This window comes from Orycteropus afer, unplaced genomic scaffold (genome assembly GCF_000298275.1).
Source record: "Orycteropus afer afer isolate SDZICR_OR568_19922 unplaced genomic scaffold, OryAfe1.0 scaffold00044, whole genome shotgun sequence".
NCBI lineage: Eukaryota > Metazoa > Chordata > Mammalia > Tubulidentata > Orycteropodidae > Orycteropus > Orycteropus afer.
Genome location: NW_006921631.1, coordinates 15,550,497 through 15,565,419, shown reverse-complemented (window position 1 = coordinate 15,565,419; position 14,923 = coordinate 15,550,497). Strand labels below are relative to the sequence as shown.

Below are 14,923 nucleotides of genomic sequence, written 5' to 3'. Positions count from 1 at the left end.
TCCTCACAACCAGACCAGTAAGTGCATCACAATAAATGGAGAAAAGATTGAAATTGTCAAAGATTTCATATTACTTGGTTCCACAAACAACACTCATGGAAGCAACAGTCAAGAAATCAGATGTCGTGTTGCACTGGGCAAATCTGCTGCAAAAGACCTCTTTAAAGTGCTGAAGAGCAAACATGTCTCTTTGAAGACTATGGTGTACCTAATTTAAGCCATAGTGTCTTCAATAGCTCCATATGCATGTGAAAACTGGACAATGAATATGGAAGACTGAAGAAAAGTTGATGGTTTTAAGTTGTGGTGTTGGCAAAGAATGCTGAAAGTACCATGGACTGCCAGAAGAATGAATAAATCTGTCCTGGAAGAAGTGCAGCCAGAATGTTATTTAGAAGTGAGAGTGGTCAGACTTCATCTAATCTACTCTGGTCATGTTGTCAGAAGGGACCATTCCCTGGAGAAGGATATCATGCTTGGTAAAGTAGAGGGATAGCGGGAAAGGGGAAGGCCTTCAACAAGATGGAATGACACAGTGGCAGCAACAATGGGCTCTGGTATATCAAAGATTGTGAGGCTGACATAGGACCAGGTGGTGTTTAGTTCTGTTGTACATAGGGTCGCTATGAGTCAGAGCCAGCTCAACGGCACCTAACAACACCACCACCACAAATCCCTAGAGCTCTGGTGGTGTAGTGGTTAAAGCATTCAGCTGCTAACCAGAAGGTTGGTGGTTCAAACCTACCAGGCATTCCACAGGAGAAAGATGAGGCAGTCTGCTTCTGTAAAAATTTACAGCCTTAAAAATACTCTGGGGCAATTATGCTCTGTCTTATAGGGCTGCATGCTATGAGGTGGAATCAACTCAATGGCAAAGGGTTTGGTTTGGTTTTGGGAATCCCTGGAACCTGTAAATGTCACTTATTTGGAGAAAGCATCTTTGCAGATGTGATTAAGTTAAGGATCTTTTGATGGGAAGATTATCCTGATTATCCAAGTAGGCCCTATGCCATTACTTGGAGAGTACTTGTAGAAGCAGAGGGAGATTTGACACAGACATACACAGAGGAGGAAGGGGGAGTGTGATGATGGAAGCAGAGACTGCAGTGATGCAGCCACAGGCCAATAAGGAGCTGGAAGAGGCAAGAAGCTAATTCTCCCCTAGAGCATCTGGAGGGAGCATGACCCTGAACTTCTGCCTCCAGAACTGTGAAAGAATAACCTTCTATGGATTTAAGTCATCCAGTCTGTGCTAAACTGTTATAGCAGCCACAAGAAACTAAGACAGTGCCTGACACCAGGCCACGTCAGGCTGGACTAAGGAACTAGCAGGTTTCCACATCATAGGTAAAATGCAAAAAAAAAAAAAAAAAAAAAAGCAGAACAGAGTCAGGAAGGTGGTGTGACGGTGGAAAAGAAATTAGGACAGCAAGAGGTCAGCTTACTCCAAATTTCCTACACGGAAGGCCCTTATCAGGAGGGGAGAGGGAGCTCCTTGGAAGCAGCTGGACAGAAACAGAGCTGAGTGTCCAGAACAGCCCTGTGGACACCGACACCGCACCACCCTCCGGATCAAACACACGGCCAGGAATTATCAGTGATAAGCAAGAAAGCATTTTTAGGTGAGTTTAAGTTTCTTCTTTATTTTTTTGTATAAAAGTATTTTTTTTCCTGGGTTTTTTAAAATTTGTCCAATACATTGTGTTACCCCCCACCCCAATGCCACTTAGTACTTCTTTCTCGCCTCCTTCACTCCTGCTTATGGTGTTGTCTGCCTGCAAGACCCAGATGAAGAAACCTTCTCACCAGTTGAGATCTGGGAACTGGAGGGATTGGGGGTTAGAAGGAAGGTAGGGGTTAGAAGGAAGGTAGTTACTGGTCAAAAGGAGAAGTCCATTTGCACAAAAATATAAACTGGGGAGGATGAGGCCAGCACATACACGTATGGATTGATCTACAATCCATGTTTAAAAAAAAAAAAAAAATAGACCCAACTTGTCATTTTACCATTTGTAATATTATACAAAATAATATATATATATTTTAAACAACACATACCCACCTACACACACACTCACACACATACATACAAGGTGCTAGTGGCCCCTCTGCAGCTTCTGCTCATAGGGGACAGAGGTGTCAGTAGGCAAAGATGACATGGTAGGTGACTTGGTGGCCATTGTCCCAGGCATAGAGCAGGCGGTCCTTGGGGTTGTAGTCTATCTGGGTAGTGTAGGAATACTCGTTTTCAAACAGCAGCCTGGGAACAATCTGTGTGTTGGTGTGGGTGTCAAAGGCGTAGGAGATGTTGGCATTCCGCTGGTTGTAGCTGTCCACAGCATACAGCACCCCGCAGATGACAAAGCAGTTGCCATAGAAGTTCCGCCGGAGCCCTGTGCGCCATGTGGTCTCCTTTTGCGTGCTCAGGTCCACGGCATTGAGCTTGCTCAGGATGATGACCTCTTGGCTGAAGCCCTCATCATCCAAGGCAGGGTAGATGAGCCACAAGCCATTCTCATCCACAGCAAAGTCCACATCGGAGTGGCCCTGCCACCTCCAGGGGGTGGCCTCTTCATAGGCCACGTCATGGAGCATGGCCCAGGCAGCAACATAGCGCTGCTTCAGGTCATACTTAATGATGTTGCGGGTGAAGGCCCGATTGTAGTAGAAGGCACCATTGTAAACCACGTGCCCTGTGCCAATCCAGTTGTATGGCAGCTTGTAGGAATTGCTCCAGCGACCTGTGGGGTGTAAGAAGGCAGGAGGCTTCAGGGCAATGAGGAAGAGATAATTTGCTAGTTAGGTGAGGCAGCCTAGTGGGATGGGGCAAACAGTCAATTAGAAGCCTGGAGGCCTGGGTTCATGTTTTGGCCCTGACACTTTCTAGTTTTGTATAGCAAATCGCTTAACCATTCTGAGCCTTAGCATCTGTGGTAGTTCAGTGTGTGTGTGTCAACTTGGCTGGGCCTGGTTGAGTGGCTGGGCAGCTAAATGTAGTATTCCCCATGATGAAATTCCATGGTGGAATCTACTGGGAGCAGCTGAGTAGCTGCTTTTAGGGAATGTGGTCTGCTTCCTGTATATAAGCAGAAGCCTTGGGGAATGGTCTCTAGCTTATGGCACGCTTGGACCCTGCAGGTAGCCATGTCTTTGTTGAGCAGCCTGCCATGCTCTGCTGACCCTGGGACTTACAATAGACTTGAATTAATGGCCTGCCATGTGGTTTGGCAACATCGGGACTGTGCCTTTTTACTTGTCAAACTTGGGTTTTTCAGCCTCAGCAGCCAGTAGCTGTCTGAGTGAAGATATGCCTCTAGCTCCAGTGGGCCGGGAGCAAGAGGCAGAGCTGAAGCCCAAGGTTGAGGGGCTTTCACCCAGCCCCTAGAGCCTGGCACTTTGGACTTAAAGCCTCCAAACTATGAGAGAATAAACTCCTGTTTGTTCAAGCCATCCCATTTGTGGTATATTCCTGTCAGAGTGGCACTAGGTAACCAGAACAGCATCTATATCTGTCAAATGAGGATAATTTCTGTTTGCCTCACTGAGTTGTTTCAAGGATCAAGTGCATTAATATATATAAGCGTGGTTGGCAAATGGTCAAGGGCTATGTGAAAGTAGGATGTTTTACTACTATTATGCAGTCCTTCTGCCTTCTGGGCTGGACTTCAGGTTGTCCCATCTCTCAGGGCTGGAAGGAGGAGGAGAGCTGAGAGAATGAAAGAGCAGAGAATGTGAGGGGGGCAGAAAGGAGACCCCCTTCCACCAGGTCCTTGAACCATCGCAAGGTTTTGCCCTTCTTAACTACTGTCATCACCAAAGACACTTGGCCAATGACCAAAACAGAGGAGAGCTGTGAAGGGCAGAAGCCTCTGAGTTGGAACCATAACACATACCTTGTTTGAAGTTTTCCAGGTTCCGGAACTCCACCAGGGTGTTGCCATAGTAATAATTGGTCACATAAATGCGCTCGTCCTTGGCCAGGGGGTCCTTCATCCAGGCCCCTTCGTTGCGCCCGTATGTGTTCTGGGTTGTTGGCCCCGTGATGGTGGAGAGGGTGTCCTTGCATCTTCCTGATGGAGAAGAAGTGGATGGGGGTGTTGGGAAAAAGTGGTCTAATAATGTCCACCACTTAAAATTTGCTTGTTCTCCCATGTAGGGTCTGAACTTATACTTTAATAGGCCTGTATAACCTAATCTCCCCAAAATTCTTCGAGAATCATCTCTTGTATTCCTATTATCCATCCTATGCTTCTTCGAAGCTATTCAGCGTTCCCATTCTGTACTACTTTCATGCCACCATGCCTTTGCTCCTGCTGTTCTCTGACTTATCAATCCTACAAACATGCCTCAGAGACCTAAGGTCTAAATTCCTCTGACACCACACCTCCCTCTGAAAAGCCAACTGTTCCTTCTGATTGCTCCCACACTACTGTAGACATATACCTATTACAGGATGTGTCACCTTACATCTCAATGATTCTTGCTCATCTCTCCTCCTTCCACATCTAACCTCCACATATACCCCCAACCAGAGTATAATCTCCAGGGGATCATGGTCTATGACTTTTTCTCTTTGTGTTCTTGGTGTTCAACACATAAAGTGGCAAATAGTAGGCATTCAGTAGAAGTTTGGGTAGTTGGATGAAAATATGGTAGATGAGAAGTATAACCAGTGGTGAGGACTCTGCCTGGTATAATGAGGGTCACTGATCTCCACCAGCTTCGGTGCTGCCCCAAAGGAGCTTGGCCCTGGGTTGTTGGCAGCCCGGTCACAGTGGAAACGAGTCCTGACTGTGCAGTGGATATCATCCTCTGGGACTCAGCTGCCATGTCCTAGAGAGCTTTCCTCTAGCCCATGCCTCTCACACCAGCTGGGGATTTGGAGGGCAGGAGACCAAGTTGCCTACATCATGGAGCTTACACTGGCTCCTTCAAAGGTCAAGTCTGCTACTTTTCTTCCCCTTTATTTATTTCGTTTTTGAGAATATACACAGCAAAACAGACACAAATCCAACAGTTTCTACATGTACAATTTAATGACATTGATCACATTCTTCGAGTTCTGCAATCATTCTTTCCCTCCTTTTCTGAGTTGTTCCTCCCTCTTTGACATAAACTCACTGTCCCCTAAGGGGACAGTCTAATATTTCGAGTTGCTGTTGTCAATCTGATCCCATATGTTGTTGTTGTTGTTAAGTGCCATCGAGTCAGTGCAGACTCATAGCGACCCTTTTACAACAGAATGAAACGCTGCCTGGTCCTGCACCATCCTCATGATCGTTGCTATGCTTGAGTCCATCATTGCAGCCACTGGGTCAATCCATCTCGTTTAGGGTCTGCCTCCTTTTTGCTGACCCTCTACTTTACCAAGCATGATATCCTTCTCCAGGAACTGGTCCCATCTGACAACATTACTGAAGTAGGTGAGATGATGTCTGGCCATTCTTGCTTCCAAGAAGCATTCCAGCTGCACTTTTTCGAGGACAGATTTGTTCATTCTTTTGGCAGAGCATGGTATTTTCAGTATTCTTCACCAACACCACAATTCAAAGGCATCAATTCTTTGATTTTCTTTATTCATTGTCCAGCTTGCACATGCATCTGAAGGTATTAAAAATACCATGGCTTGGATCAGGTGCACCTTAATTTTCAAAGTGATATCTTTGCTCATTAACACTTCAAAGAGGTCTTTTGCAGCAGATTTTCCCAGTGAAATATGTTGACTGAATTCTCAACTGCTGCTTTCACGGGTGTTGACTGTGGATCTCCATGTAAAATGAAATCTTCATCCCATACAGATAGTTTTTAGAAGAGCACAGTGCTCAAAGCAGACCTTTAATATTAGTGAAGCTAAACTATTGCTCAGTTTTAAGAAGACTTCAGGGGATATTTTTTTATTCAAAGTATAGTTTCAGTGGTTTATTCAGCCTCCATGGCTCCAGAAAGTCTAGAGTCATTAAGAACTTGAAATTCTGTTCTGCACCGTCACCCTTTTGATCAGGATTCTTCTATGAAATCTTTGATCAATATGGTCAGTAATGGTTGTTGGGCACCATCCAGTTTTTTTGGTCTCATGGCAAAGGAGACAGTTATTCATGGAGGCATGGAGGCAATTAGCTACACATTCCATATCCTCCTTTTACTCCTGACTCTCTTTTCTCTGTTGTTCCAAGCAGACAGAGACCAATTATTACAACAGGATGTCTGCTTGCAAACTTTTAAGACCCCAGGCACTATGCAGTGAACTAGGAGGTAGAAGAGAAGCACTAAATATGTTACCAGGCCAATTAACTGGAATAGCCCATGAAACCATGACACAAAACCTCCAACCCAAGGAGCCAAATCCCATGAGGTGTTTGGTTGTACAAAGTAGCCTCAGTGGCTACTTTTTTTTTTTTTTAATTGTTGTAAATATGTCACACAACTTTTGCCAATTCAATTTTTTACAAGTATACAATTTATTGGTGGCAATTGCAATAAGTATGCAACTCTACCCTCAATCAATGTGATTTTTCCATCACCATTAACTCCTTTCCCCCTCCCTCCTGGCCCTGGTGTTGTTGTTGTTATGTGTCATTGAGTCAGACCTGACTTATAGTGACTGCTCCCTGCGTTTCTGAGGCAGTATCACTACGGAAGTAGATTTCCCCATCTTCCTTCTGAGGAGTAAACTGTGGTCTCACACATTTGTCTTTTCTTGCCTTTTTAAATAAGTGAGGTCATATAATATTTGTCCTTTTATGACTGACTTACTTCCCTCAGTACAATGTCTTCAAGCTCCATCTGTACTGTGGCATGCATCAAGACTTAAATTTCTCCTACTATTGTTGTTAGGTGCCATTGAGTCGGTTCTGACTCATAGCAATCCTATGTACAAGAGAATGAAACACTTCCCGGTCCTGTGTCAGCCTCACAATGCTTGCTGCACTTGAGCCCATCTTTGCAGCCACTGTCTCAATCCATCTCGTTGAGGGCCTTCCCCTCCTTCGTTGACCCTCCACTTTACCAAGCATGATATCTTTCTCCAGGGAATGGTCACTTCTGACAACATGACCAAAGTAGGTGAGATGAAATGTGGCCATTCTTGCTTCCAAGGAACATTTCTGGGTACTTCTTTCAGGACAGATTTGTTAATTCTTCTGGAAGTCCATGGTACTTTCAGTATTCTTTGCCAACACCACAACTCAAAAGCATCAACTCTTCTTCAGTCTTCCTTGTTCATTGTCCAGTTCTCACATGCATATGAGGCGATTGAAAATACCATGGCTTGCGTTAGGCACACCTTAGTCTTCAAGAAGACATCTTTGTTCTTCAGCACTTTAAAGAGGCCTTTTGCAGCAGATTTGCCCAGTGCAGTATGTCATCTGATGTCTTGATTGCTGTTTTCATAGGTGTTGATTGTGGAACCAAGTAAAATGAAATCTTTAACAACTTCAATCTTTTCTCCATTTATTGTGATGCTGCTTATTGGTCCAGTTGTGAGGATTTTTGTTTTCTTTATGTTGAGATGTAATCCATACTGCAGAATGTAGTCTTTAATCTTCATCAGAAAGTGCTTCATGTCATCCTCACTTTCAGCAAGCAAGCCAAACCAAACCAAACTCACTGCCATCAAGTCGGATCTGACTCATAGTGACCCCTCCTTGGGTTTCTGAGGTGGTATCTCTACAGAAGTAGATTGCCCAATCTTCCTTCTGAGAAGTGGCTGGTGGGTTGAACCACCAGCCTTCTCTTAGCAGTCAAATGCCTTAGGCACTATGAGTCTTCCTCCAATCCTGATGCCATGGTCTTCTTCATATAGTCCAGCTTCTTGAATTATTTGTTCAGCATACATATTGAATAAGTGTGGTGAAAGGATACAACCCTGACACACTTTCTTCCTGATTTTAAACCATGCAGTATCTCCTTGTTCTGTTTGAATGACAGCCTCCTCATAAATACAATCAAGTGTTCTGAAATTCCCATTCTTCTCAATGTTATCCATAATTTGTTATGATCCACACAATCGAATGCTTTTGCATAGTCAATAAAACACAAGTAAACATCTTTCTGGTATTCTTTGCTTTGAGCTAAGGTCCATCTGACACCAGCAATGATATCCCTTGTTCCACATCCTCTTCTGAATCCAGCTTGCATTTCTGGAAGTTCTTTGTCAATATATTGCTGCAACCATTTTTTAAATTATCTTCAGCAAGATTTTACTTGCATGTGATATTAATGATATTGTTTGATAATTTCCACATTTCTCCTACTAGCTGAGTAGTATTCCATTGTATTACATAGCACATTTTGTTTATCCATTTATCTGATGATGGGAAATTAGATTATTCCACCTTTTGTCTACTGTGATAGTGCTGCAATGAACATTGGTGTACAAGTCTCTTTTGGAGTCTTTGCTTTCCAGTCTTTTGGGTATATATCTAGGCATGGAATTGTTGGGTCATATGGTAATTCTATTTTTAGTTTTTTGAGGACCTGATACACTGTTTTCCACAATGGCTATATCACTTTGTATTCCCACCAGCAATGGATAAGGGTTTCAATTTCCCCACATCCTTGTCATCATTTGCTATTTTTATATATTTATTTTTATCTTAGCCCTCCTAGTGGGAGTGAAATGGTATCTCATCGTGATTTCAATTTGCATCTCTCTTACAGCTAATGATATTGAACATCTTTTCAGGCATTTGGTGGCTACTGGAATGTCCTCTTTGTTGAAATGTCTATTGAAGTCCTTTACCCATTTTATGATTGGGTTGTCTTTTTGTTGTTGTCAAAATTTCATATATATATTTATATTCTTGTCAGATATATGGTTTCTAAAGATAGTCTCCCAGTTGGTAACCTGTCTTTTTACTTTTTCTGATAAAGTTTTTTTGATGAACTCAAGGTTTGAGTTTTTATGAGTTCTCATTTATTTATTTATTTTGTCTTTTGCTGTTTGTGCTTTTGTTATTAGATGGAATACTGTGGAAAGTTAGGCCTGATAGTTGCCTCTGTTTGTTCTTCTAAGAATTTGATGGCTTTAGTTTTCATATTTATGTTCTTAATCCATGTTGAATTTGCTTTTGTGTATGGTGTGAGACAAAGGTCCTGTTTCATTTTTCTGCATGTGGAAATCCAATTTTCCCAGCACCATTTATTGAAGAGATGCTTCATTCCCCATTGAATGGACTTTGGACCCTTGTCAAAAATCAGGTGACCACGGATGTGTGGGTTTATTGCTAGACTCTCAATTGTATTCCATTGGTTTATCTGTCTATTTATATACCAGTAGCAGGCTGCTTTGATTACTGGAGCTCTATACTATGATTTAAAATTAAGGACATGGGAGTCTTTCTACTTTGTTCTTCTCTTTCAGCATTGCTTTAGCTATTCAAGGCTTCTTACCTTTCCACATAGAATTGAGGACAGGTTTTACTATTTCTGTAAAGAAAGTTGTTGGAATTTTGATTGGGATTAAGTTGAATCTATAGATTGCTTTGGGTAGTATTGACATCTGAACAATATTAAGTCTTCCAATCCATGAACATGAACTATCTTTCCACTTACTTAAGTCTTCTTTGATCTCTTTCCAGCAGTGTTTTATAGTTTTCATCGTATAAATCCTTCATGTCCCTGGTTAGATTTAGTTGTAGGAATTTTATCATCTTAGATGCTATTGTAAATGGATTATTTCCCTAATTTCCCTTTCAGATTCCTCATTGCTGGTGTATAGAAACCCAATTGATTTTTGTTTGTTGACCTTATACCCTGCAATTTTGCTAATTTCCACTATTAGCTCTAGAAGTTTTCTTGTGGATCCTTTGGGATTTTCAAGTCTGCTTTAATGAGGAAGAGACCTTCCAAGTGGCTCTTTGGTGTGACTATGAGTGACCTGGTATCCAGGAATGGCCCTCATAGACCACTAGAATCATACTGGGTACTAGATCAAGTCTAAAGCCTGCCATTCTTTTTTTCTTTTTTTCGTTATTATTTTTTTTTAAGAGCTTGTTTTATATTCAATGTTATGTGTACATTTAGTTTCACTCCCCATTTACCATGTCCAACTCTAACCCAGTCTCTCCCCTCCCTATCCAGTAACCCTCCCCCTGTGCTCCTCATATGTATGCAATCCTGTTTGCCCTGCATTTCCTCAATTCGAAGCCTGCGATTCTTAATATATAATTTATCCATTGAACTTAACTTTGAATGATTTTTAAGTCACACGTGACTAGGGACACTCATTCTTTCTGTCCCTGTGCTAATGGATTATGGAGGGGATGGGAAAAGGACAATGGAGGGGGCAGTCAAAGAAGCAGATGAATCCTGCCCTCACAACTTCCTACAACCCATCCTGGCAGCTGGAACAAGCCAAACAACCCCCACACACACACCACCACCTGTCATCAACACTGGCAATGCAGATGTGCAACGGTGATGTGGATAATGGGTTCCTGACACTCACCAGGGAAAAAGTAACAAAGCTCTGCAGTTTGGACAAAAACCCAAAACCAAAACAAAATCTACTGACACTGAGTCAAATCCAACTCACAGCAACCCTATGAGTTTAGACTAAGAGTTTTCTAATTCCAGGCTACCCTCCATTTCCAAATGGCACAAATCTGTTTCCTCTTATATCCTTCTGCTCCCCCAGGCTGAGGAAGGGCCCAAGCCCTGCAGCTGTGCCTTTGGCCCCATGTCTGGGTAGGTCGGTGGAAGTGGAAAGAACATTGTTTTCAGGCAGGCCCACAGTTGGGTACAGTTGGCAGGGTCTATGCAGCTCTTTGTGCCGTTTATTAGGTCCAGGTCTGACAGCAGAGAGGGACTCCAAAAGACAAACAGCAGCGCTTAGCAGCCAATGCCTCATTCTCCCACAACTGAGCTCATTCTGCCCAGGACAATAAAATAGTTTCTGGATGAGCTGCTGCAGCAGAAGTCTGGTGGAAAGTATCTCACTCCCTGCCACTGAGTGGGGCTTGGAAGCCAGTGGACAAGCCACTCTCCATGTGCACTAAGGTGAGCCCAGCATACCCTACCATGCAGAGGCATCTTCGTGTGCCTCTGCCCTGCAAAGCCCAGCAAGAACACCAACTTCCAATTGAATGCCCCAAAGCCCCACAAATGGCCATGTGACGTGAGGTGCTTCTGCTGTGACCAGACACAGGAACTGCAGACAGGATCTTAGAAGCAAGGACTCATCTAGATTTTGATGTCCTGGGCTGCCCTGGGCAACCCACAAATATGCTCAGGGCCCTATCTCAGCACCAAGGCTCTGCAAGGACAGGTCCCTAATATGGTAGCAGAAGATGCCCTAGGTTGGAGTCACTGGTCTCAGCCCTGCCACTGTTGCCTTGGGAAAGTCTCTGGAATCCCCAGAATAATGACTCTAGCAACGACTTCAACTTCGATTTCTTGGGCCTTTAATGGCGTCTCTGAGCAACACCAGTGGTTAAGCACTGGGTTACTAACTGTGGTGGTTATATTTGTGTGTCAACTTGGCTGGGCCTGGTTGAGTGGCTGGGCAGCTGAATGTAGTTATTCTCAGTGGTGAGACTGGTAATTAACTCCATGGTGGAACCTATTGGAGCAGCTGAGTAGCTGCTTTGGGTATGTGGTCTGCTTCCCATATATAAGAAGCAGTTTGGGCGTGGTCTCTAGTTTATGGCATGCTTGGACCCTGCATGTAGCTGTGTTGTTGTTCAGCAGCCATGCTCTGCTGACCTTGGGACTTACAATGGGCTTGAATTAATGGCCTGCCATGTGGTTTGGTAACATGGGGACTGTGCCATTTTATGTGTCGACCTTGGGCTTGTTAGCTTTAGCAGCCAGTAGTTCCCTGAGTGAAGAGATGCCTCTAACTTCAGTAGGCCAGGAGCAAGAGGCAGAGCTGAAGCTCAAGGTTGAGGGGCTTTCACCCAGCCCCTAGAGCCTGGCACTTGGAACTCAGACTTCTAGCCTCCTGAACTGTAAGAGAATAAACTCCTGTTTGTTCAAGCCATCCCATTTGTGGTATATTCTTGTCAGAGTGGTAGTAGGTCACCAGAACTTTGACCAAAAAGTCAGCAGTTCAAACCTATCCAGAGGCACCCCAGAAGAAAGGCCTGCCCATCTCTATCTGTAAGGTAACAGTCATGAGAACCCTATGGAGGGCAGTTCTACTCAGAAACACATGTAGTTTCCATGAGTCAGAATCAACTCTAAAGCAACTGGTTTGGGTTTTTGGTGTTTGTTTGATTAATGCTTTATGTATGAATCCTCACAATAATCCTGCATGGTAGATGTCATTGTCTCCATTTTACAAACAAGGAAACAAAAAGTTACAGAAGAGGAAAAAAATGTCTGAAGTCCCACATTCAGAACATGGCAGGTTTGGTTTAAGCCATTAAGTCTGTAGTAATTTGTTACAGCAGGCATAGGAAGCTACTGTATTTTCATGCAAATAACATGTGCATTACACGGTTTTTGCATACCATGTAATTCCCCCTGCATTATTTTCATAAGCACATTATACCAATTTTTTTTTTTTACATATGTTGACTTCCACTTCAATTTATTTTTCTTCCTGCCTAGTGGATTTAATGTTAAGTCTTCATCTTGGTGCCTATTGATGCAGAGGTTTGGTTCCCAGCAGCAGACCCCCACCAGCCTAAAGTTTCTAAAGCAGTCCTTCTCCTGGCAGGATTCCTTCCCTGCTCTGCAAAGTGCTTTCTCTGATACAGGAAGAAATTAGTTTTTCCGCCTCAGGAACAGTCCTCACCAGGGCAGCTAGCCCCAGCCCAGGAGGTGCACAGGTCTGTGTATTCTGGGCTGGAGAGGCTACTCAGGCGGGTGAGGCCAGCGTACCTCAGCTGCGTACATTCTACCCCATCATTCAGCAGACTGGCTGCCATGCGATGGCCATTTGAATCTTCTGCCTGTGTGGATGCTGCAGGGCAGGCGTGAGAGCCATTTGTGCAGAGGGGTCTCCCATCCATTGCTCAGATGAGACGGGTCCAACTGGCCTCCCATGGGCCCTGCAGAGCTAGGGCAGTGCACACCCACACACACAATGTCCTGCTGCCTGGCTTTACATGGTGCTGGCACCATGAAACTGGGTGTGTGGGGGGCAATGGTTCCTGCCTGCTGTGGGACCAGCCTGTGATCTGGCTGTGGCATCCCCACGTGCAGCCCTCCACCCGAGCTTCTGCTCATCTCCAGCTTAAGGTATCTGGGCAGAGATCAGCTAGAAGGAATTCCGTTTCTCTCAGGCCTGGTCTCAAAGTGCCCCAGAACAAATGCACAGTTTTAATGGTTTATTCTCCTATTCCTGTGGTACTACCAAACTCAACCCATGACTTTTTGACCATGGCTTATAACTTTATTATACAAATATAATCAAACTATTGAATTTGTACTATTGAATGAAGATGAATGAGGCAGAAATTCACTTCTGGAAATATGAGACTTCCATAGTGTATGTGTAGGCACACTACACCAGAATTTTTAACATAATTTTGTCATTTCTGCTCATGTGTGCATGCATTATTTACATGGGTGCACTATTTGCAAAAAATATAGTAATACAGATTGAATCAGATTTCCAGGTCAGGGCCAGTGTTCTTATTTCTGCAGTAAAAGGGGAGTTCCAGCTTACAGCCTCACAGTGCTGATACCCGGGACCTTAGCACTGCTCGCCACATGTCTCAGGTGGGGCAAACACCTGCTAGCACCAGGGAGGAAAAGCTCAGTAAGAAGCTGTGGGACAGGTGAGTGTGGCTTCAGAGCATTTGACAAGGATAGGAGCAGAAGGTCAGTGAACCATGAGGCCCAGGCCCATCTCCACGGCCTGAGGATCTGGGGCCACTCAGCTGCTCCCACCCTTGGCAGCAAACCATCAGTCTTTGAGAGAAGATTCTGCATGTTTACTTCTCATCAAGAGTAATGAGAGAAAGATGGAGGCAGTTCAAAGAGAAGAGACAGTGCTGTCTGCAGTTCATCTTAGAACTTTTCTTCAAAGCAAGGCCGCAAAAGATGATGGTGATGGAGCTGGCTAAACACTGAGCACTTTCTAGTTCTTAACTCATTGATTCTTCAATCATCCAGGAGGTAAGATGGCCTTGCTTTAAAGGTCAGCAAGGTCTGAAAAGAGGGACTCTTTCCCTTTAACATATAAATTTGCTGAAATATCTCCCATCTTTAAAAAAAAAAAAAAAAAAAATCAGCAAATAAGACCCTTCCTTCCCCTCCCCTGCTTTCAGCTGTAGCATTTGCTTGGCAAGTTTCTCCCATAAAGACATCTGTTCCCCTACTCAGGCGTAATGCCCACGCACTTCTCAACCCCTCAACCTGACTGCTGCTCAAATGCTCTAAATGCTTACACATTTTCCAGTCCTTTTATTTTGTTGAACCTCTCTTTGGATCTGGAACTGTGGACTGCTCCTCCACCACCACCACTGTAGGAGACTGTCTCCTCACTTCTCACACACTGCACTCTCCAGTTCCCTCTCATCTCCTGGATCATGACTTCTCCATCCCTTTGGCTAAACCAGTTTCTCTTCTGTCCTTTTTTAAATGTCATCCTCTAGAGCTCCACTTTCAGCCTCTTTTCTCCTCATTCCTCCCATGTTTACTAGGCAAACTCTCTTTCCTTTGACTCCCAAATGTACTTCCAGTCTAGATCTTGTTTCTGAACTCTGTTCACCCAACTGCCTACAAGACTGTTTTTCTCCTGGGTGTCCTACAGGTCCCTCAAACTCACTGAATTAAAAATGGAATTCACTTGCTTCAGTTCATTGACTACTACTCTAATATTTCCTGTCCTAGAGAAAGGCATGGCATGCCACTCACTAGCTAAGCCAGAAACCTGGGCATCATCCCTGATGCCACTTCCTTTCTACTCACACTCCAGTTTGTCACTGAGTCACAGCCATTCTGTCTCCTACCTCTTCATTTCTGCCCTACC

The 14,923-nt window shown here is 44.0% G+C and overlaps 1 protein-coding gene across 1 annotated transcript in view; it reads right to left on the bottom strand.

The window, feature by feature from the left end:
* Positions 1–2,139: 2,139 nt before the first annotated feature.
* OLFML2B (olfactomedin like 2B) overlaps positions 2,140–14,923 on the bottom strand; it is a 54,899-nt gene continuing 42,115 nt past the window's right edge. Inside the window, exons 7-8 of the mRNA XM_007937767.2 lie at positions 3,894–4,070; positions 2,140–2,741 (exon numbers count right to left, since the gene is read on the bottom strand). Of these exons, the coding sequence (XP_007935958.1) occupies positions 2,140–2,741; positions 3,894–4,070 (779 nt within the window). The remainder of the gene's footprint in view (positions 2,742–3,893; positions 4,071–14,923) is intronic.